Source organism: Bicyclus anynana, chromosome 4, assembly GCF_947172395.1.
Source record: "Bicyclus anynana chromosome 4, ilBicAnyn1.1, whole genome shotgun sequence".
Lineage (NCBI taxonomy): Eukaryota > Metazoa > Arthropoda > Insecta > Lepidoptera > Nymphalidae > Bicyclus > Bicyclus anynana.
This window is the reverse complement of record NC_069086.1, coordinates 10024202-10048574: the sequence shown is the minus strand read 5'-3', so window position 1 is coordinate 10048574 and position 24373 is coordinate 10024202. Positions and strand designations below refer to the sequence as shown.

General features: G+C 34.7%; 1 protein-coding gene across 1 annotated transcript in view; it reads right to left on the bottom strand.

Moving 5' to 3' along the window:
- LOC112043275 (potassium voltage-gated channel unc-103-like) overlaps window positions 1-24144 on the bottom strand; it is a 38678-nt gene extending 14534 nt beyond the window's left edge. The window contains exons 1-13 of the mRNA XM_052891464.1: window positions 22501-24144; window positions 17792-17878; window positions 10953-11100; window positions 9778-9959; window positions 5455-5609; window positions 5272-5385; window positions 4985-5106; window positions 4705-4823; window positions 4307-4497; window positions 3900-4042; window positions 2549-2742; window positions 2005-2133; window positions 1254-1398 (exon numbers count right to left, since the gene is read on the bottom strand). Coding sequence (XP_052747424.1) covers window positions 1254-1398; window positions 2005-2133; window positions 2549-2742; window positions 3900-4042; window positions 4307-4497; window positions 4705-4823; window positions 4985-5106; window positions 5272-5385; window positions 5455-5609; window positions 9778-9959; window positions 10953-11100; window positions 17792-17878; window positions 22501-22743 — 1972 coding nt within the window. The 5' untranslated portion in view covers window positions 22744-24144. The remainder of the gene's footprint in view (window positions 1-1253; window positions 1399-2004; window positions 2134-2548; window positions 2743-3899; window positions 4043-4306; window positions 4498-4704; window positions 4824-4984; window positions 5107-5271; window positions 5386-5454; window positions 5610-9777; window positions 9960-10952; window positions 11101-17791; window positions 17879-22500) is intronic.
- Window positions 24145-24373: the final 229 nt, after the last annotated feature.

The following is a 24373-nucleotide window of genomic DNA, read 5'->3' as shown; positions in this document are numbered from 1 at the left end:
TTTCATTAAAATAAACCACTTGTTCCACGTTCCACGCACCACCCTAACGATCCGGTAGGAGAAATGTGGGATCAAAAAGCGTATCACTTCATGCTGCCTCAAAGTAAATCAAATTTTACGTTATAATTTCTTATTTATTCAACAATATATTTTAATTAAAAATAAAGAAATAATGATTAAAATGATAATAATAGTTGGAGGATGCTGATACATTTCATCATTTCTTCTGTTACTTCTCAATTGAAATGTATTGTATATAATTATGTAAGTATAATTTGTATTAAAGTCTATTTTAAATGTAAGTAAGTATCAGTCTACCAAAGAAGAAAAAATATTTTTTATAATTAACTTACTATTCTTTTACAGACATGACGTAACTGAAATTCAGTTTTGAAACGTTAGGTATACAGCTATAAAATTGAAATAATAGTTGGTTTACCATTTTTTTAATGTTCCATACATATATCTACTTATATGTAAGTAAATAAGAAGTAACCCGACTGGTTTATTTTGTACTATATACAATTATACATATACTCGTATAAATAATAATTTATCTATTCATGATATTCACGCTATGTCATGTCATTAAAAGGATGATTTCAAATAAAAAAAGTTATTAATGTAGGTACTTAGGTTCGCAAAGGGCTTTAGTTAAAAAAGGGGCTTGCACATCGTTCCATATTTGCTATATGTGTGCATCTACTCTATAATATATTGTATAAATTTACAAGGGACGAGACATGACAAATGTTTTATTATTGAACAGAAGTAAGCATCATTTTAGGATGTATATTATGAACAGTGACTCTAACATTATTACTCTCAGTTGTTTAAGATCCTAATGAAACCAAAAGTGTAAATATTACTATTAAAACACATGAGTCTTAATCTATTAAACCATTGTTAAATATTATATTTACGATATTCTTAGAAAATAAATATTTAGTATATAGAATTTATTATAATTACAAAATAACACAGACATCTATCACATCTCTATTTTAATCGACAATCGAAAAATTTACATATAATATCGACATTCGACCAGTATGTTACAAAACATCAACGATTAATTATTATTTATTTATTAATTATTTCTGTGATTTTATATCTTATCTTTTATGTAATTTTATATGATATACATATACCTACTGGCGTCTACCTATAGATTTGTGATGTCTCGTATAATATGCCTAATAGAAGAATAAATTACTTAAAACTACATTCCAGTATTATTTTATAGTAATTACCTGTAATTGAATTAAGCGTAGTGGAGCGTTGTTTACTAAAATTAAAATTAAGTGGTGTGACGTCTTGGCCCGCTTTGTCTGCAGAAAACTCTAGAATACCTCTGCTGGGTGGCGACTCTGTGTCTTCATCGCTACACTGAGAGTCCTGAAACCAAATCAAGATATCTACAATAAAATTAAATCTCATCGTAGTCTTTCAACCAGCTTATAGTGCGATGGAATAAGACTTTAATAAACATAATTATAAAATATATTTTGAATTTGAAATAGGCCGTTGTTGTTTGGTCTTGTTGTTGGTGGAATGATTTTTGTTTTGCAAATATAATAGTTTCTATAGTTTATTAAAGTCTCTATATGTGCAACATAGATATTAGAATCAAGTGTAATATATTGTAAGAGCAAACCAATGGTATTTTGTACCTCTACCTAAAATATGTGTCAAATTTCAAGGGAATTTCAATATATTCTACATGCCAATACAGTATAGTGCAAATTACACAGTACTACCAACGACACCTATTAGCTTGCTTTTTTACTATTTCCATTTAAATACTCGTACTTACATTTACTATTAAAAACAGTAAAAAAGCAAAGTATCTATTTTATATATTCGTAAAGTGCATCTATTGTAATATTTATAAGCTATAATCCTCACCAGTGCGGTAAACATATAGGGTACATAGTAATTTTAATTACGTGTCCAAAGATGTTAGTAACATATATGGTGCACATAGAAGCGTGAGGCACGCACCACCTTGTCGGCAAAGGTCTCCGTGTGAGGTCGTCTCGTAGTCCGCGCGTAGGCTTCCCGTAGCAGTCTCGCGTCGCACGGGTTCTCGTAGCGCATTCTACGGCGAGGTTCAATGCCGCCTAGTTCTTCCTACGGTCAAGGCAAAATATATAGAAAATTATTTTTTTTATTACCTCAGTTTTAATAGCAATCAAAAATCAGTTCATTCTGAAAAGATGCAAGTTTACATTATGACCTTTAGTACAAGTAATTTATGTTAAGTAACGTACGTTTATTTCTGGTCAATATTGTATATATATCTGACACAGCTTAGCGAGTCGCGAAACTGAAGTGGCAATGGGCAGGCCATATAGTTCGAAGAGCAGATGGACGTTGGGGCCCCAAGGCACGTTGCCTGCGTTGTGCGTCATCCGCAGTTTGGTTGCACGAACCAGCTCATGACTAAGGGCCCCGTATGGGTTTGAAACTAGTCGTCTCACATAATCCAACGTTGTGTCGCGAAGTTTTAGCCTCGTAATATTTTAAAATAATGATGTTTACTAACGTCTCGCATGTTGTATGTGATCTCTAAACTGTTAACGAAGGAAGCGCGGAATTCGGGGTAGAAGTCGAGCACGTCGAGCAGATCGTCTCGGTGCACGCGGTGAAGGTCGCAGTACGTGAGCGCGCGCACGCGGCAGTTGCTGCGCCCGACCGTGGCGTGGATACAGGGGTTCTCACCGAAGATGTCGTCCTTGCCTAATACAAAAGTAAACAATGAAAATCTGGGTATATTTTGGTTGCTAAGTTTATTTTTTTATTCTTTTGAAGTTAGCCCTTAATTGCAATTACGCCTGATGGTATGCAATTGTGTGTGAGTGATGATGCAATCAGTAGCGTGCATTTCATAGATGCAAAAATGCACTGCATACCATAAGGACTCAATACAACCATATGTTGGACCACAGAAAACATACTTGGACAAGGAATTTTCCAATTTTTACTTATAGTGCATACCCTAGTTAAAAACCTTGTGCACGCCGCTGGATGCAATTAAGGGTGGAAGCGGGCTTACTTGTTAGGCGTTGAATGAAAATTTCACCCATTTCGGTTGCTACACGACATCGTACGGGAACGTTAAATCGTTTCACGCTACGTCTTTGCCAGTAGGGTGGTAACTAGCCACGGCTAAAGCCTCCCACCAGCTAAAAGTTTTCTAAAAATGAAATCTAGCTATATTTATCGCCCCGAATCCTTTTTTTCGACGCTGGGAAATACTTTTACGCACCCCGACTGTAGCATATTGACAGGCAGAACGGTGCATTCTACGGTCGGGTATGTGGGACGCTGACTGATCTTAATGCTCACAAAAACTCGGCGGAAACACGAGCGTCCAATTGGGGTGTGAAAGGATCGCGAAAACAGGCACTTTCTCATCCCGACGTCCTCAATGTAGCACTCAGTGGTATTTTATTTAAACCATAAAAAAACCATAATTCATTTTAATTTTAAACTTTATTTTTTGTTTTATTGTCATAAAGAAATTATAATGTTTTCGTGAAAACAGTTAATTTGCCTACATTTATTGAAAAAAAATTACTTTCAATAAAGAAACAAATAGTTATTAACTTGTAAAAAGATCAAAGAACTTATTTTTGTATGCCATGGATTCAATGAGGACTTATCACAACTTTATTATAATAGTGTCCTTAACTTAATAATTTTCTGATTTTTCAAGATAAATCTCCAAAACGTATGTAACGCGTGTAACGTAAACTAACTTGACCTGTATCTATTACACAGAAAGAACGTGCAAAAAATTATCATCATACCGATTGTCAAAATATAAATAAAGCAAAGCATTATTTTTTGTCATATCAACCATTTCTAGCCTTAACTTGAGAATATAAACTTACCTAAGATGGCCATAACAATGTCGTCCTTCAGAATTTCGATAGAACCTCTAGATATAAAGAATAACGACGTAAGTACATCACCACGATGTACTAACGTTTCCCCGGGAGGTGCGTGGGTTGTTTTGAATCTTAGAGAAAGTGCTCTGAAATGTAAAAATGTTTTTTTTTATTTTAATTGTAAGTTATTAATCATATACTATTCTGTACATATGACTAGTGTGTTAAAATTATTTGCTTAGGACTACATTGCTTTATCCTCCGCCTTGTTTGTAGTACTGATGGATCCATTAATACTACAGTAATTTTTCAGTTTGATACAGAAATCTTTCGGTAGGTTTAGTGTGACCAATTATAAATTATACATCCACGCTTAAATAAATTTGCGTTTATAATATTAATAGAATTACCTTAAACAACCAGGACTAGCACCATCAAAAGCGGCACAGCTTGCCAACAAGTTACGATTTAGATGAAGACAAATATCAGCTTGAAGACATTCAGGGAATCCTTTTAAAACGCTGGACGTATCGATGCCGTTCGTATAACTCCATGCATGTTGGAAATATTCTTCTAATCTTTGCCTTAGGGGATTCGTAATCTATAATTAAAGAAATAAAATCATTTAAAGTTTCATAAAATTTAACTGAATTTACTGAAATTATTTATCTAGATATCCTAGTGAATGAATCAATTGCTATTGTGCACAGTGAAATTTAAGTAAGGTAACAGGCGATATTTTAGATCAAAACGAAAAGCAAGTAATTTAGAATCTAAATATTTCAAGTATTTTAAATTTTTTTATTACCTGATGGAATCGGATGAATTCTCGGACTCTTAATATTTGGGTGTGGTACCGCGCTGTGCCGGAGTACAACCTTTGGATTATTGCTGATACGTTACCGAATATGCTAGCGTACATTAATGCTGTAAAATAATTATCGTTTTAATAAATGAATGTATAATAAATAAGTTGCAGATAACTTATGTAGGCAGTGTCTATTATCGTCCAACTATATTGCAAATTGAGATTGAATAATAATTTTCTTCAATTTACGTAATTAAATTTAAATTTAATAATTACGTACATCCTACAAGCATGACAAATATCGTAAATCCTTTTTCCAGGTCAGTGTTAGGCGCAACATTCCCGAAGCCGACGCTCGTCAAAGAAGTACAGGTGAAGTATAAAGCTGTGATGTATCGAGATCTAAAATAAAGACAAATTTGTGAAATAATCTGTGAATTCCATACATCTGCTCCATGTAGGTACATCCCTAGGTTATAGAATGTTTACGCTTGTATTGTCATAAATAGCTCAAACTGATTAAAGCTTTCTCTAAATGTTCATAACAACTTCCTAGTCTAAAAGTACCTCAGAGTCGGTCCCGTGGAGTTGTCGTAAGTAGCCTGTACATCGTTAGCGAGAGCGTCAAGCCAACCAATAGGGGCAGGCAGTTGAGGTCTCTCCCAGCTTCCGATCGCGTACCTTAAACATTAACACAACTTAAAACGCGCTCCACAGTACGCCAGTGTAGTATAACAAATCTGTGCTTACCATATACAAGCGAGCCAGTGCGCAATAAGGACAAAGGTAGCCATGAGAAGGAGGAGGACAGCGGTGCCGTATTCCGAGTATCGGTCAATCTTACGCGCCACTCGTACCAGGCGCAACAACCGAGCCGTTTTCAACAGACCGATGAGGGTAGTCGTCTGCGAACACAGAAAGCACACTGAAGAAGCTGAACAGTGATCACGAGAAGCAATCTCTTTAGCCGCATACCGAACCCAAGCAGTTTATGAACGTTCGCGTATTACTAAGTAGCATTAATGAGGCTTCGCAGCGATGTTCACTTCAACCAAGCAGAAGTTTGTCTATGGATACACGATGCGTCTTCCGACTTCAGCCATACAGGTTTTGCAATTACAAGCGTTGTTTAAAACTATTAAATTAGCTGGCTTCTTATTAGGTTGCGGTGCATAAAATTGTATAATTCTATTTATTACATTCAACGTAGGAATATGCCGTTGCTTTTGTATTGACTAAACTAAAAATTATCAAGGCAAAACGCTAAGAACTCTTATCGACTTAAAGCTAACCTAGTTTGAATTGAGGACATTTAACTAGGACTACCTACCTAAATTACGTAGCCCCATCACTCATACGTATCTGATGCGTTAGTACCTAGAATTTTTTTATGGCCTAAGATCCCGCTTTACATCATTCTTCATCTGTAGTTTTAATCAGAGGTAATTTAAGAAAATGTCACCTTAGACAATGAATAAGGTATACCTACTCGTTTTGGAGATTAACCAACTTGATCTTGAATGTTAATCCAGGTGCATCCAATTTTATTTATACCTTTGAATTAGTTTTTATTGACGAAATAGAAACTTTCACATACCATGTGGCACGAAATTTTATTTTATAGTTATAAAAGCTTGCGATTGACGACAATAATGCCATGAAGAGAAGGTATGAAGTCTAATTTGGGACACGACTATAGTATGCCTAATCAACCAGGGTACCTAGTGGGAGTTTTCAATCTTTTCATACTGTTGCTATCGCGTTAACGTAAACGCGAATTTATATGGAATTGAAACAGTTGTGCAGTGGTGCCACTAGATGGCGCTGTTTCAATTCCTTAGAAATTCGCGTGTACGTTAACGTGATCGTCACAGTGTTAAACTGCCACTAGGCCTTCTGATTGAATGCATAGGTGTCAGAAGACAGACTCAAAAAGGACGTTACATACTCTAGCTGTTCGAATTAAAAACGTTGAAGATTTAGCTTTAAAGGTAATTTGAATTACCTTTGACCAGTTTGGTGGAGGTCGCCTGGCTGGGTATACTTAATACACTAATCAAAAATACAGATTAAGGAATGTTGATGTTAAACTGGATCTTCTACTATTATATCTATGCATACCATTAATACAATATCATGATAGTGTTTAGTTACAGGTGCGATGACGATTGTGTAGTTGAAGCACAGGGGGACCCAACTACTTGTATATGTAGGTACTTATAATATATGTCAAATGTCCATTACCCAAAACTAATTTCCTTATATTACTCTATATGCAATAGATATATCTTTATTTCTTTGTACAACGGCGTTTAACAACAATCCAATGATTTTATTGTCGATTTTAGTCTAATTACAATGTTTTTAGTGATAAAATTAATGAAGTTATAATAAAAAAAATACTTTTTTAATTAACAACTAAATTTTAATTGAAATACTTAAAATAAAAAAAGTAAATTAAAAATCTCAAGGGATTAAAGAAACAAAAATTATTTTAGAATAATAAACATAAACATCTGTTAGTTAGATAGGGTTTATGGTTTAATGTAAGGTGGGTGCCACAGGAATGCAATATGTTTTTGATACATATAGTAGTTCAGTGCTTTGTTATGTTGTGATAATGCGATTTTTTACAGAAATATTCGTCTGGGAAGTGTGAGCGTATTTACTACCAAGCTCTGTGCACTTCGTGCCTTGAACTTCTATGAAGTAAGCTTATGACAATATATATTTAGATATTATGTTCTGCCTAATATAAAAAAAAATAACGAATCATAATCATAATCTTATGCAATGGCTTTGTAACTTAATGCAAGATAAAAGCATGTCTTTCTCAACCTTTCCTTTGTCAATTATATATTTGATCATTAGGTAAAAAGATGCGCCTACTTTGGAAACTCCTATAATTTATTTATTATATTTATTTTTATCTGACACTCTCTATTGAATTTCCGATTGTATGTCGAGATAAATTCGACACTATTTTCTCACCTTTAGTTATTACATTATACTTTAATGTTTAGTGTTTATTAATCGTAAAACATAATGACACTATTTATAAGTTATCATATTATTAATTTTCATTTATGCCCATCACATTATATCATTACCTTCTTTTGTTTAACGGTTTTCGTTTTTTTCCCATATTTGCGTTTCGGAATATGCATGGGTACCTTCAAAACTCAACCTTAACTTCGGAAGATAGTAAACTTAAAGACTATGTAAATAAAGTCTATCTTTAAGTTTACTTAAAAAAATCCTTAAAACATATATAAAATATTTTATTTAGTTTTTTCAAAAACTATATGTATTTGACTCCGGTGCACAGAATATTACCGGAACGGTAAAATTTGTGGTACATAATATTTATAAAGGGTAGTATAAAAATAATTACGTTGGATAATATAATCCACACAGAGCGTAATTTATTAAATTCCCCTTGGGAAAATTTAATTGTTGTTTATGTAGGCACTGGATAGTTTATGTTTTATTAAAACCTTTGTTAAATGTTGAGTTGAAACTATATAATATTTTGCAAACCGTCTGGAAACTATAGAATACAGCTACTAATTTCAAATACACAAAACATCAATAAGTGGATTAATAAATATTGTTAGCTTAGCAAAACTAGGCTAAAATTTATAAGGAGGTAGGTAGGGAACATTACTTTTAAAATTATATTGACAAAAAATCCAAACATTGTTTTAAACTTTACTCTTTGTGTACAACCTTGGGTGTGTAACCTTGGGTATCGAATTTTTGTTAACGTCATGCTAAAAGATGAAGGCCGCCATTACCTTGCCTCTAGTTGCGTTCTACGCCTCTGCAGGAAACAAAATATATGAGTTGTCAATACTATGTAATTAATATAATATCAAGCTACCTTGCATAAAACAAAACCTGAGATGTAACTTTCAAAGTCTATACTGCATTTATGCACTAAAGGTAGAGCAAAGCCGTGACTACATTCAAATATCAATGCAGGACTCGTATCGTTCGATAGTAAAGTATTCTCGCCTCGTTATATTGTCGGAACAGGTGGCGAAGCTCGTGATAAGGCGAGTGGGCACTTCTTATAATTGGCGCTGTGTGAAATTCAAAAACAAATTTGCTCATGGGAAGCGTCCTCATCTTCCATTAACGCATTCGCTTAGTGGATTTAAAATGGCTAGTGGAAATTAATTTGAAAGTATAAAAACTAAAATGTAATAAAATAGTGGCAGCAACATAAAAATAGTTCACAAAGATGGTATACCTCATCACTTTCCAGCCCCTGCTGTAACAAGAAACGGTATTACAAATTCAGTACGCACCCACCTTGGGCTCTCGAACATACCGGCTTTATGATATTCATAATCAAATCATAATTTGTTTGGAAAACGTACCAGGAAAGATACCTAATACATAAATTGCTAATTATGGGATTTCTTATATAACAAATTATAGTTACACAAAATAAAATAATTTCGAAATAATAAACATCGGTTTCAAAAATAATATCGTATATGATGGGGAGAGGATAAATATATAGCTATAACCAGCCAATTTGTTAAATATGTGGGGCTTTGTGATCGGCATATATCGTTTAGTAGAATAGTGTCATAGTATTCATGTGACAGCTGCGTTAACTGCATTCCACTACTGTACGTGATTTGCTAATATTTTTTATCCAGAGCTTCATTTGTCCGAAACTAACACTGGCCTTCGTTTATTTAAATACTATTCTGTTTTTCTTCCCCTTTAAGTAATCTTCGTAAAAATACAACTCGACCTACTTTTCTAACGATCCATTTTATCATTCGAGAATCGTGTTCCGCGATTTTAATCTTACACAAGAGGTAGGTATATATTTAATATCGTGCCTAACACTTTTAATTATTTCTCCGTTCTACTGGTTGTGTTGACTGTTATTATGACGTTGGGTATAGTTTTGTTATTGTCTGATTTCGGACAATTGATCGTCTGGTTGCTATTACCCTCTAGTTCAGGCATTTATTTAGGTACTATTACTATTTTAGTCGTGTGTTTATGTGATAAGGTTTGGTGAATGCGTGCGAGGTAAAGGCGGCTCACTTCATCGGTGTCGGTCCCGAAGAGAAGAAGGTCGAAGGGAATGGCGGCGACCAGGTCGATGAGGAACCATCCGCGCAGGTAGTGCATCGCGATCTTGGCGGGATCCGACTCCACCTCGTCCGCGGCGTTCACGTACGTCGTGCGGAAGTTGATTAGGATATCTATTATGAACGTGACGTCAACTGCAAACAATAACAATACAGATATTTATCTATACAAAAATATTTCATTTATTTTTGGAGCAATATCTCATATAAACAAAGTAAAACTTTGCAGGATAATATGCAAAAACGCGTCCTATAAAGTGTTCTAGTGTAATAATTACACCACCAACTATTACCTGTTTGACTGAAATTCAGCAAAGCTGCTTTTACGACAGAAGCGTTGATTAGTGGGAAATAAACCTCGGATAAGTTCTGTCACAAATAGCAGTTGTACTATTTAAATATGTAAAATTACAAGAACTATAATTATTAATTTAAGTGAAAATTATGTGGTGCTCTGAATTAGATGTGCCAATCGCGAAATTATAGCGTTAGCTTTAACGTTCTACGTTCTGAGGTGTCAGTCCATCAATGTAAGCCTAAGACCGATTACCTTCTATTGGACTTGTAACGCACTCAAATTCACCAACAAAATTGACTGTTGTTTTTTATAATAATATATACCCTGTGTCCTTAGCACAGGGTATATTTATTGGTGTTGAATATTTTCGAGACTACACACAACTATAAATTTTATAATAATGTGTAATACACACGTGTAATTCTAACACAATGAAACATCGATTCTATAGACGCAGTTTGTATGAACACATTAGATAATGATCTTATAGTTATGACAGAGGGGTAACCTCTAGCGAGGCAGGTCCTATAGAAGGTAATCGGTGTGAGATGTAGGTATTATATATATTGTCTATACTAACAATTACAAAGGGGTAAACTTTGTTGTATCGTAGGGGGTAATTTCTGAATCTACTGAACCAATTTTGAAAATTCTTTCACAACAAGAAAGCTACGTTATTTGTAAATGTCATAGGCAATGTCTTTATCCCTGTATTCTTACGGGTACGAGAATTACGCTAGGGAAACGTTCGCCGCGGAGCGTCGGCTAGTACCTAAATAATAAAAATATTGTCTGATATATTGATATTGGATGATACATAATAAAATTACCTATCATATCAATAACAACAATGGGATCCTGGCCAAACCCGCGCGAGCGCTTGTCGAAGTCTGGCTCATTTAGCTGAAATGCGGCCACGTAGGGGGTGAATATAGCGGTGTAGATGACCAGTATGAGGATCAACCAATCCCAAGCGGCCTGAAACAATACGTTCAAGGTGTTAACGTGTGTATATATTTATGTTAAGTACATAAACGATGTACAAAGTAGTAATTTTTAAAAACATAATTTCACAATTTCAATTATTAAAAAATTTTTCATGCGATACTACCTACAATACTTTAACAATTTTTAATTATATTAAAATCCCCTAACACTTAATTAGCTAGAATACGGATTATAGTGACGTGTAGCTAGGAACCATATCGATCTCTTCAAACAAAAATAGCTAGACCAGTGTCGTGCATAACGTTGTCGATCAGGATATGTACTAGTAATAAAATTAAGCAATCTGGAAAAATCCTTATTTAATAAGCATTAAGAAGACAACTCTTAGGGTATTACAAGGAGCTAGACAAACGCCATATAACTTATAACATAATGCAACTATTTTTTCATTTAGATCTTTGTATAACAATATTTAATTAAAAAAAAATTATATATCGATTGGTAAAATAATTATTACTTAACCACATTTTATATTTAAAACTAGCGGACTAGGTCAAGCTTCGCATTGAAATCCTCGTATGTGCATTTTTTCCCTACCCCTACAATACTCCCACACTACCCCTACCCTACCTTACCCAACTCCTACCTTACCCCTACCCTACTCTACCCCACTCATACCCTACACCTAGCCTACCCCTACATTTAACCTACTCTTACTCTAGTCCTTCCCTACCCCTACCCCAACCCTACCCCTACCCTACTCTTACCCTAAAAATCCCTGGTCTACTGCCTACCATATTTATAGGACTTTGAAAAATATGAGGGGTGACTAACACACCCCTCATATTTTTCGATTTAGGGATCCGTTTGTAAAGTACTAAGGTTTTAAGAGCTATTTGTTTTAGAGTCAAGTGTCCCAAACACGCTAAAGGGTTGTTTATGGATACGTGAAAAAATCACAAATAATGAAATTGGAAAACTATAACAGTTAGGTAGTCATTGCTATTTGAAGAGTTACAGTCGACCAACTTGAAAAACGTAATTGAAATTCAAAAATCGCATACTAATTCCATTGTTAATTAAATAGATAAAGTTGTTAGTGAGATATCTCAGAGTCTATTATAACTATAAAGCTGATGCATGGAATATAGATGACGTCTATAAAACGGTAAAATGAAAGTTTGAAAAATTAAACTTTAGGGTTCCTTTTCTAGATGTAAAGTGAGGCGACTTTTCCTTGTCTATCCCATAGTGTCTATTGCTATCGGTATTTTTACAATAAAAGGTTTTAAAGCGCTAATTTAATCTACGGAACCCGACACTGCGCGTAGGCCAATACGCACTTGGCCGGATTTTTTATTTATATAGATTAAAAGATTAAATATTTTCAACGCGACGCTCATTAGCGCAGGACACAATAATAGGTACGTGTATGGTTGCATTAAACTCGTACCACAGACCAAGTATTCTAAAGAACCTGCCTCGTTAGACGTTACTTTTCCGCCAAAGTATATGATCAACGATCTAATGCGATTATAAAAACTTGTCTTTATAGAATCGATATTACATAGTAATCGTGTTCGTTGGTTAAATAGCGTATATATATCTTTTTGTGTAGTTGAAAGGTGTAAAAAACTGGCTAAAACGATTTAATATACGATATATACCAAATCTAAGTTCGTTTTCCATTGAAAATGAGAGAAAATTTTGTTCGTGCTAAACTGGTCCTTCTATAATTGATCTAATACTCGCACTAATCAATAAGCTGTATTTCAACTGATGCTCACTGCAATAAGTTGAATGCAGAATAAAATTTAACGCAATTAGTGAAAGCTTTACTTGTAGTGGAGAGCCCCTGTTAATTATATATCTCAGTGTACGATACAAAACATAAGCCACTTCATAAATGTTTATCGTATTTTCGTTTTTGCGATTATCTCACATTTTTTTTTTCAACAAAATGACACAATTATCATCAATTAACGTAAAGTGACATTAGTATTGTAGCAAGTAGTAACATTATTATAACGATTAACGAAAAAGCAATGATTAATATATTCTCGTTGAAATAATCATGTTGGAATCGTAAAAAAAACATTGCCAATAACTTAAATAACGTTGTCAAGGTAATTTAGTTGAAATATCAAGTATTTGAGAACATAATCATGAAAAATGAAAAACGATATAACGGCTCATGCGTTAAATCGTGCACTGAGATACATAATTTACAGGCTTTGCTATTTAAACTCCAAATAACAAAATATTAATTTACTGAAACAAAAGTCTTGTCCCTAGGACCTGGAATATTCGCCCCTTACGTTCCTATGCCCAGTATGTAATCCAAAATTTTTACCGTAGTAATTTACGTTTAAGTTAACGCATTGGTATTGTATGTACCAACACGCAGTAAAATGCTGGTACTCTCATAATATTGTAGGGTGCATAGCATTCGGTCCCACACATCTATTGACTGACATCAAATTCGAGCCATTGAATCTAGCAGACTGAGAGATGGTTTCCCTTTTATGACACAAATTATTTATTTTGTAAATTTCAACTTTGTTCTTGCCATAAATATAATATCACTAGCTTCTTGTAAATTGTCACGAGAAGCTAATACGTTATAGACACTGACGGTACATGCTATAGAAAATAAAATTATTATCTCGGATAATGAAAGCAAAGAATATTTGCCATATCTTTTAAATATGACCAATATACTCATTCCCCTCCAAGTAGTAGGCAAAGACTATTGTAAATTGTATATTGGGAGTGGGTACGACAATAATAAATGGGAGGGGATCGAACCTCCACCGCGACCGTGAGTCCGACCGTTCTTACCGTTGAGCTAAGGAACAATATCTTGTATTTAGTGTATGTAAAATATAAAACTAAAAATATTTCAACAGAGTTGTACTAATAATTGCCTGGAAAGAAAATGGGTTTCGTGTAAGCGTAAGTTCCGCTTTTGCGTGCTCATAACGAGCGAGGTCGATGCGACAAACATTTTTTATTCACCAGCGCAAACTATAAAATGAATTCCCCAAAGTACTGCTTATTAACACAGCCTAGCGTGCATACAGTTTAGAGCGTAATTGCGTACTGAAACTCTCGCTAGAAAGACCGCAGTTTACGCCCCAAAAAACTTGAAGTTGCTTGTAAGATTATGAGATTCTTTCTTTAATTCAGGACACCTAAAAAGCTCTACTACACATAAAAACTAAATGAGTTGTTATATACTCAAACATTGATAAAAATTGTGGCGACAAATTTTTCGATAATGCGCAATATTATTATAAGTTATACCTACTTGATAGGCTGTGGTACTGTTAATTATCCTCATTTACAAATATTTATAAGTCTATTAAGCTATTGCATAGCTTCTATCGCGGGCCTTGAGCGCGGGGACCGAATCCAGAAATTCCGTAACGAAAAAACCTCACGCTCCCCACTCCGACGGGCACGGAGGTGTGGCTTGAAGGCCGTGCATCGTCTAACGTCGTTTCAGTTCGGCAGTCTTCGACACGGCGTTGTGTGCGTGCGATTAGACGTATTGTACGACTCTACGAAAATTATAAATATTCCTGAATAACCTACAGCTACTGTAAGATAATAAAACCCACATGTATTGTAAAATAATAAAAATATTTTAAACAATATTAACTTTTTATTAATTTAATAAAAGAAAAATTTGTTTTCTTATCGGTCACCACGATCAAAAAGTGTAACTTGAATTAATATTAAAGAAAAAGAAATACTGCATGAATAAAATAAAAAATAGATAATTATAATTGCATAAGTTGATACAAAAGCTTTACCGCGGCAGTCCCCGAGTGCCACACGTTTTTATTTATTTATTTATTTATTTATTTATTATATATCCTTAGTATGCTTACAGCTAAGCCAAAACGCATACAAAGTACAGACTTACAATATACCAATATAACAGATAAACAAATTACAATACACTATACAATACAAACACATAAATTGCATATTTCTATAAAATTAAAATTAAAATTCACAGCTGTTTACAATATCAATAAATACATGAAGTTTTATATCAAAAATATTTAGATCTTGGCGCTGAGCAATCAACGAATTGAGCATCGACAGTACCCGATTAGTTGGGGCATTTCGAGCATATTGCGTACGGAACGACTTGGTAGCGAAAAAAGGTCGCTTACGACACGACCGAAGCAACTTGCCTGGTTCTCGAACCGACAAGGCACATCGCGACAGTGCGTCCGAGTTATCCACTTTATTGTGTATTAGCAGGAAGTAATGGATGAGAATAGCTCTCTTTCGCCTTAACTCCAGAGTGTCTAGCCCCACCATACCAGACACAAACAAGGAAGGGTACAAATATGGGTAATAACCGTAAATTTTTTTATACAAACCACGCGCGAATTTTTTTTGGACTTTCTCAACGGTAAGTGTATGAGTAGCACATAACGGACTCCAGACAGGTGAGTTGTACTCCATCTTACTGCGGACATATGCATTGTACAATGTATAAAGTATTAACGGATTAGTGAAACGCTTACTCTGCCGCAATACAAATCCTAAAAGCTTATGCGCCTCTTTGCATATTGTGTTAATATGATCGTTAAAAGTTAGCTTGGCGTCGACCGTCAGACCTAAATCTCTGATTTGCGATACCCTCTCCAGAGTATCACCAGATATCTTATAGTCAAAGACAACACTGTTATTTTTATACGTCAACGTTATGACTTTACATTTTGATACATTAAATTCCAGACAATTCATATGTGACCATCGAACTACGTTATTAATATCCTCCTGTAGCAAAATGCAGTCTTCGTATTTTTTGATACCCAGTAACAATTTTAAATCGTCAGCAAACATCAAACATTTGGCACTTTTTAGAACATAAGGCAAATCATTAATCATAATTAAAAATAACGTAGGACCTAACGTGCTACCTTGACTGACTCCGGATCTTGTTGAGTAGTATTCTGACCTGTAACCTGCTATTTGTACATATTGACGTCTGTTGGTTAAATAATTTTGAAAGAAATCTAAAAGCTTAGGTGTGAACCCCATGTGCGATAACTTTTCCATCAGTACATCTATTTCCACGCGATCAAATGCTTTTTTGAAATCAAAATAAGCCACGTCGACTTGCTTACCACCATCCATTTCGGCCAAAGAATAGTCGACGAAATTTATATGGTTTGTTAGTGTAGATCGACCAGATCGGAACCCGTGCTGGCATTCAGACATGTAAATCTGTATTTGCTGAGTGATTTGTTTGTTAATAATGAGTATTTGTTGAGTGATTTGTTTATGATATACCAGCTTAAGTAATATTATATCAGGCATGTTATAACACATTCAGGTACGTATAATTTATAAAAAAATCAATAAATAATGTTGTTTTATACTCGTGAGGAAACCTGCATACCAGGGAATTTTCTTAATTTTCTACGTGTGTGAAGTCTACCAATCCGCATTGGGCCTGCGTGGTGGACTATTGACCTATTCCCTCTCATTCTGAGAGAAGACTCAAGCTCAGCACTGATCTGAATATAGGTTGCTAACGCTGTATAGTAATAATGCTCGTGAAATTAAAAAAAATTGCTCAAACTTCGTTCGGAAATAGTTCACAAAATTATATAAACTGCACTGTTCAAATCGATTCCGCCCCAATCAAACTTTTTTACTGACCAAAGCCGTGCCAAAAAATTTAGCAATAAAAGTTTTTAGCTCAGTACTCTGACCTAGTCTTAACAGTGTTCCTATTCTTAACGTCGTAATTTCCTTTGTATATAAATAAAAAAAAACAGACATATATTTGACATAACTATCTGACCCAGTGCACTTCGTACCAACTAAGACAAACTTTTAAAGAAAAATACTCATTCGCTAAGGAGGTCAAAGGAAGGAGGAGGTCAAAGGGCAGACAAAGTTGCGGGTGTCCGCTAGTTTTTTATATACACGTATCATTCTGGTTGATAACGTTTGGAATTCTTACAATTTGCTTGTAGGCATTTTTTTTGGCAATTCCTATTTTTTTTTATTTTTAAACCACTACTGTAAAATAATATTTTTTTTTTATATTTTTCCTAGAAATTGTTGTTATTCAAGCCGTGTTTGTATTTCAGAGAGATTAGCAACATTAAATTTTATTTAACTAAATTATTGTCAGTTTAAAAATTAATGTTGTTTTGTTGGCTTTTGAACTGAGTTAGAACGTTCGTACGAACGTCGTACTATAAACACTATATTGCCAACCTATCCATATACCACCGTGAAGCCATGCAATTTCGAGTAAATATTTTGCATGATACAGTATTTCCAAAAAATCCACGCCGCGCCTCGTCCGTGATAAAACACGCAACGTATGCAGCGAGTTTTAGTCTACTTTTCTTGCCATGATATAGACCAGCGTTTCCGAAAAGGTGTTCCGTGGTTCCGTTCCGTTCCGCGAAAATTGAAGATTTCCATATTGAAAATCGTTTCACTTGTGATAATTTTTATCAGGACGTGACACGACACGACATACTAGTATATCTATAACCATAATTAATGTATGAAACCGATATGTACTTCTGGCGCGCTACCACACGCCACGAGAGGTAAGTGTATTTCCGTCTTTAGTTTACTTCTTTCTTAAGCTAGGGTTCCGCCGAAAAATTGTGAAACAAAGAGGGTTCCAAATCAAAAGAATTCGGGGACCGCTGATATAGACACTTACCTTATAAGGAGAATGGTGGAGGATAGTGCAGGGGTGGGATGGTTGCGTCGTTCCCTTGTGGCCGCCCGTCGCGCCCAGTGAAAGGACCTGTGGACAAGAGAGAGCGTGCTACATACATGTTTGGAACTTACTAGGTACTTACGTGAAGTCTATAAGTATGCTTAATATGCAAGTCTTCTCTGAAAAATTTTTAGTAAAGGACGGAGCGTCTGAACCATAAAATCTTATAATATGTATATTTAAAGTAAATAACAGGCATTAGAAATATAATACATTTCCTTATGATTAAAGTTTCTATATTATAGACTTATTTGAATACAACCATTATTTCAGCCCCAACTCTTGACGTATCTTTATGTAGGGTGTCGGTTGATCGTCCCAATTTTTCAAGGCTTTGCACACGAGCAATTGGAAAAGCCACCCCCTGTATTGACGACGCGTACCTTTTATATAGTAGCTGTAGGTCGACGAAGACCTACAGCGATAAATCTGGATAAACACATCGAAATCCAAAAAAAAGTATAAAACATAACTTCTTTTTTTATTTGGGCTGACTTTGGCTCGGTCGGCCAGCTAGCTTTGGACGGCTTTGAATACATCATGAGTGTATGTCCTGTGTGATAGTGTTTCGCGTATGCGAAGTCCGCGGCGCACCACACAAACTCTTGAGAAGTCTTGAGAGCGAGCGGGTACGTTGATTTTCGTCTCTCGCTAAAGTCTAAGATCCGTATTAAAAACGACCTTCACCCATCTTTTCAATGGATAAAAAGTATTTTATATCAAATTTAGTACGTTCAAAAAAAAGGTTGCCCAAAAGTTTCCTGGCCAATTATTATGGCTATTATTATTATTATGGCATTTCTTGCCAGAGTTTTTGAGGCGTATTTTTTCAAAATCCTAATACTTTGATAACACTTTTCCTCGATTAAACAGATGAGTGAAGGTCGTTTCGTTCTATCAACGATTGTTTCGAACATCGCAGATTGTTCGTACGTACCAAACCGTTTTTCTCGTAACTTAGGACTTGTACATAAATTCTATCAAAATACCTAAATAGTTTATTTGAATAATATATATAATTAATAGACTTTGCATGCTACATATGAAAACATTCTTTCTTCATAACATTCAAGCAGATACCTACTTAAATATGACGGTCCAGCAAAACCTGCGTTCCATTCAAGTTTCCACCAATCGCTGCTTCGAATTTCCTTTAAATCATCTCCTCAAAACAAAATCATAAGAGCTTTTTTAATCTTCACCAAATAATCCTAAGTACAATTTTAAGATTTCATACAAAGTTTCGCAATTACCAGTGGTATGGTATAAGACATCCAAATAATAGATACATTTCTAAAAAAGGAACTTAAATCCGAAAGGTTTCTGTTTCGACAAAAACAATTGATGTTGATCTTGTCACATTAATAGGTTCATTTGTGAAAATCATACAGATACAATAACTAGAGTCTGCACTGTTGTAAAACAGCCTAAGCATCCTTTTATCCATTTCACGTATCAATACAAAGTGTAATGGAGAACCATAGCTTAGTAGTATTAAAAGGAAAACATTACCTAGGCATAGATCGATGAAAAGTCTAAAGTGGCCTATAAGTTGCGACCCCCGGTCGAGCTTTTTGGCGCAGAGTAGCGCAAGACAAGCCTGAAGCCAACTTCTGATGTCGGAAGCCAAGATTCTTGACTGAATGAGTGAGCGAACTAAGTTGAGGATTACGTAAAAGGTTGATAAGAAAAACTGATAACAACTCATTGGGGTACAGCCACGGGAAGTTAATCTACTACTAAGTTAAAGTACTATAGTAAAACAACACACAGGCAATCATCTTATTTCTAAAAACTATCCATCTACTCTTACGAAATTCACTACTGTAACTAATTTAATGAAACCATGTATTTGTGACGTGATAGCCCAGTGGATATGACCTCTGCCTTCGATTTGGAGGGCGTAGGTTGGAATCCGGTCCGGGGCATGCGCCTATACAGCTTTTCAGTTGTATGCATTTTAAGAAAATAAATTTCACATGTCTCAAACGGTGAAAGAAAACAGCCTGAGAAAACCTGCATGCCGGACAATTTTCTTAATTCTTTACGTGTGTGAAGTCAAAGCCAATCCGCATTGGGCCAGCGTGGTGGATTAAAGCCTATCCCCTCTCATTCTGAGTGGAGACTCGTGCTCAACAGTGAGACAAATATGGTAGAAATTAACGATGATAATGATGACGTATTTACAGACCAAGTTTGAAAAGGTACCTAGCTGTAAATACACTATATCTATAAAACACATAGGCCTACCTAATATCTAAGTACCTACAATTTCGTGCTCTTGTGCCTATAAATCATCATTTGCTTTATAAGTACTTATTTAATAGTCTGTCGATCAGTTATAGGATTTACAACATTTACTTATAGTAATTGATAATGAAACACGGCTAAAACTCACGTGATACAATGTCGGAGTATGTCCGACTAGTTTCGAAATCATACGGGGCTCTTAGTCATGAGCTGGTTCTTGCAACGCGGTACGATCCAAACTGAACAGTTTAGATAGTGCCGTGGTAATATTAATAACTATATATTAATATGAATAACACTCACGATAGTTTAAATTCTAAATTGTACTTATAAATCATCATTATTATGATATCTAGATAAAATTAAAAAAAAAACGCATTCTGTATTAAAATGAAATATACGTTTATTGATAGTTTGTACGAGTATTCCACATTCATTTCGAAATAATCACGTACCTATCCGTACACCGATGCTATTCCATAGCAAATGAGAAAAGTTACGAAGCACTATCATTGTCATTAATGGGAACGAGAATCAGCGGGCCTATTATGTATCTTTGTGTAGGTACTACAGTCATTACAAAGTTTTTCATCGTATTTTAGTTTTGGTGATCATCTAAAATAGTTATTTCAACGAAATAAGCTTGACTGCACCATTTTATATTGAGTGGTCGAGTTACATAATAACCCTGCAGGTTTAGAAGTTATATAGCGCTCCGTGGGTATAACCGTTGTGGTATTTAACTCTTTAAATAAACTAATTAATAAAACTTGTTTGCATCTCAATATCAATATTGGTTTATTATTAATTTGGTATCTATTCATATTATTCATAATGAATGATGAGTCAAATTATATAAGAAGCTATATGATTACACATTAAGTTTTAACAATAAATACCTGTTTGATTATTTTGATCGTTGGTTACTTAACAGTACCTATTTAATAATATATTAAGTTAAATATATATATTTTAGAATCTGAATGTATTAACTAAAAAAAATATAAATAGGTAGGTATACAATTAAAAAGAATGAAGTAAAAGTGCACATTGTGTAACTCACCATTATCTCATTACCCTCCTTAGCATTTTGCGTAGTCGGGATAGTTAAATTGATGGCATAAAATTGTTGCTTTTTTATTACCATTATTACGAATCTTGCGAGTTGTTATTTTAGTTTATTTATTGCTGACTTATGAATTCATTCACACTATAATACTGCCTAAAACTTACTGAGGAGTATATTGTTTTCTATAAAATATTGTTTTCTATAAAGTAATGTAGATACGTAGTAATTCCGATCGGATATCCCGTTCTATAAACTGATTTATACTCGTATCTAAATGCAGTCAGCATTATAATCTGAATCATCCATAATTGCATTGCGGTAGATGTATGATGTTGAAATGAACTTCGAATGAAAATTGCTTACATGTGGTAAAATATAATTTGACCCAACTGACAATTGGATTTTCGATGTGAAACATGAACTATACTCGATTACCAATAACTGTATACTTGATTTTGTATTTCTGCATTATATAACATGTTAAAATGTAAAGTCTAGTCTCTATAATTGGCAATGTATATAAGTAGAAATAAGTTAACATATATTATTAGACGTATTGATATCAGCAATTTTAGAACTAAAAAGTTTGATCCGCTTAACAACGTACCTTAGCGTTGTAAAGGTAGATGGCGGATTTGACAGATGTTAAAGTTAACTGTAATAAAATTAAAAATTGCCTTAGTATAGTTCTTACAATTGATATTGATAGAAGACTTTTATAGTTAAGTATGAACGTAGAGCGGAAATTGAAATTGTCAACTGGGTACCAAACCAAAGTTACAATTAGCGCGTTTAGCTAGCACAGTACAACATATGTCGTTTTATAACAATTATTTGAAATTAACAATGTACACTCAGCATAAGCCAAAGAGTGATTTTTTTTTAATAAAAAAATTAATAGCTATAAAAACGCATAAATATAATAGCACATAGGCGGTTAAGCTCAGCTCGCACGTAATGTTAGCGTGTAACTTACCTTGGTGTTTTATTATGTAACATTATTACTTATTAGATAGTAGATACATTTATTTGTCTATATCGCTCTTATTAGTTACCTATCTCGAATGATAATGGTATTGATAAAGATATGAAATTAATAAAATAGGCTTTTCTGAATGAATTGGATTTGTTAAATATATAATGTAAATATTGAGACTCAGGTTTATAATTATCTCATCGATTCTACTCAAAATAATAACGGTCACATTATAGCGGCAACATAAAGTACATCGACACAATAACTAGGCTGAAGCTCTGTGGTGTGAGCACAATTTTTTTTTATTAATACATTAAGTCCAATCGTGTAATCAGCCAGAGATACGTGTATTACCTCCTTGCCGATGGCGGGCAACCCGTTGAGGCCATTACAGGGCGGTTCGAGTCGTACGACGCTTTTGCGGGAGCCGCGGAAACTGGTGTCGCGCACGCGCACCGAGGAGCGCCAGGTCGGCGGCGGGTCGTCGCGCGAGCCGCGCGCGGAGAGCACGCGCCGCGACGTCGTGAGCGCCGCCCCAGCGCCCGCGCCCGGCGGCGTCACGATCAGCGGCACGTCGGGCGGGCCGCGCTCCTCCATGCCGCTGCCGTGCCAACGCTCTCACCGAAACCCTCCGTGCTCCGACGCCTCCAGGTGCTCACATTCCAGCACGGCTCTCTCGAAGGCCGACGCCGTCTCCAGCAACGCGATTGCCGTGTTTTGCATAGATGCACGTTTATCTACCCCCGCTCTACGAATGCCGACACGGGCGGTTACGTTGAGTAACTTTACTTTAAATTAATACAATTTCTCAAACGAAATGTCGATATTATGTTTACTATGGTATGGTTTGTTATGTTTATAGGAATGGCTGTATGATTGCGCTAATTAGGTCACGTCACATCAAATAAAAGGTGGCGGTCGACCTGCGCAGTGGACAATTTAAATAATTATACGGGGCAGAATAATAAATATTAATTATTATTAATTCACATATACATTGTTTAGGAAGCATAGGAATTTACTCATTCAGATGTACCTAATTATCATACAGTTTAATCTCCCACTGCGCAGTTAAACCGTCAATTCTGTTTTTAAATGACATGACTATAACAGGTACTGTGATGGTTATAATACCGTTTTCTCGATATTTAAAAACATTTAGCTACAATATTCCACCTAACTACCTAATCACACCATGGAGATGTTAATGCAATGATGAAGTATGTTTTTGGAGTATTAAATACGCGCACCTCATCAAGATATCATTATTGGGTTCAATTTAATCAAATTTTCATTTAATATATGTTTGATTGACATAATATTTTCTTAATTAAAAACCCTTGATGAAACTAAAATCTAATTAGTGCCAAGTGATCTTTGAAAAGTAGACAGTAGTATTTAGGTATATAATTAGAAACATAGATAAAGACGTGTAGTAAGTAGAAGTGTAGGTATACAAAATACCTACGTAAGCTAAAATATATGAACGTGAACAATTTTAAATGCTCTGTGTTTAAATGAAGTTAAATATTATATCTACCTAGGTATGAGCCTACAAACAACGACTCCGTGTTGTCATGTTATTTATCAAATATATATTTATAAATATATTACATGAAAACAATACCTACTCGTAAATTTATTGCATTTCTTTAGCCATTGAAAGTTGCCACGATTACAAATAGAAAATAATGAGATTGTTTATAGTAGATAAATTGCGTACATGTTGATATATATTAGTGTAATAAATAGTGTAGAAAATATAAACAAGTTCCATTCTACCTACAAAAAATACAGACACATATTGTATCGATCGGCAAAATTATCTCAATTTCCAAGTAAGCTACGCCCGACATGTTGGAAGAACATAATTATGTACATTGTTAAGTAGAGTTAGCGGTTGAATTCCATTTACACGACACACCAAGACTAGTATTAGCAAGTCTCTCAGTGCATGCGAAGGTAGAGTTTAAAGTACCCGTCACCTTTCACGATTGATAAATTATGTGTTCTAAAACTGAACCACATATTATATATATGAGTAGATAAATATATATGTATCTTATATATACATGAGTATATTATATATATGAGTAGATAGGTACTACGTACTACATAATATCCTAGAACAAACTTTACTGGCTGCCATTTTTTTATTATGCCAAAATAAGTCGTAGATTACGTAACTATAATAAGTATATTCTAGCATTAAAAATAGTTTTGCTTT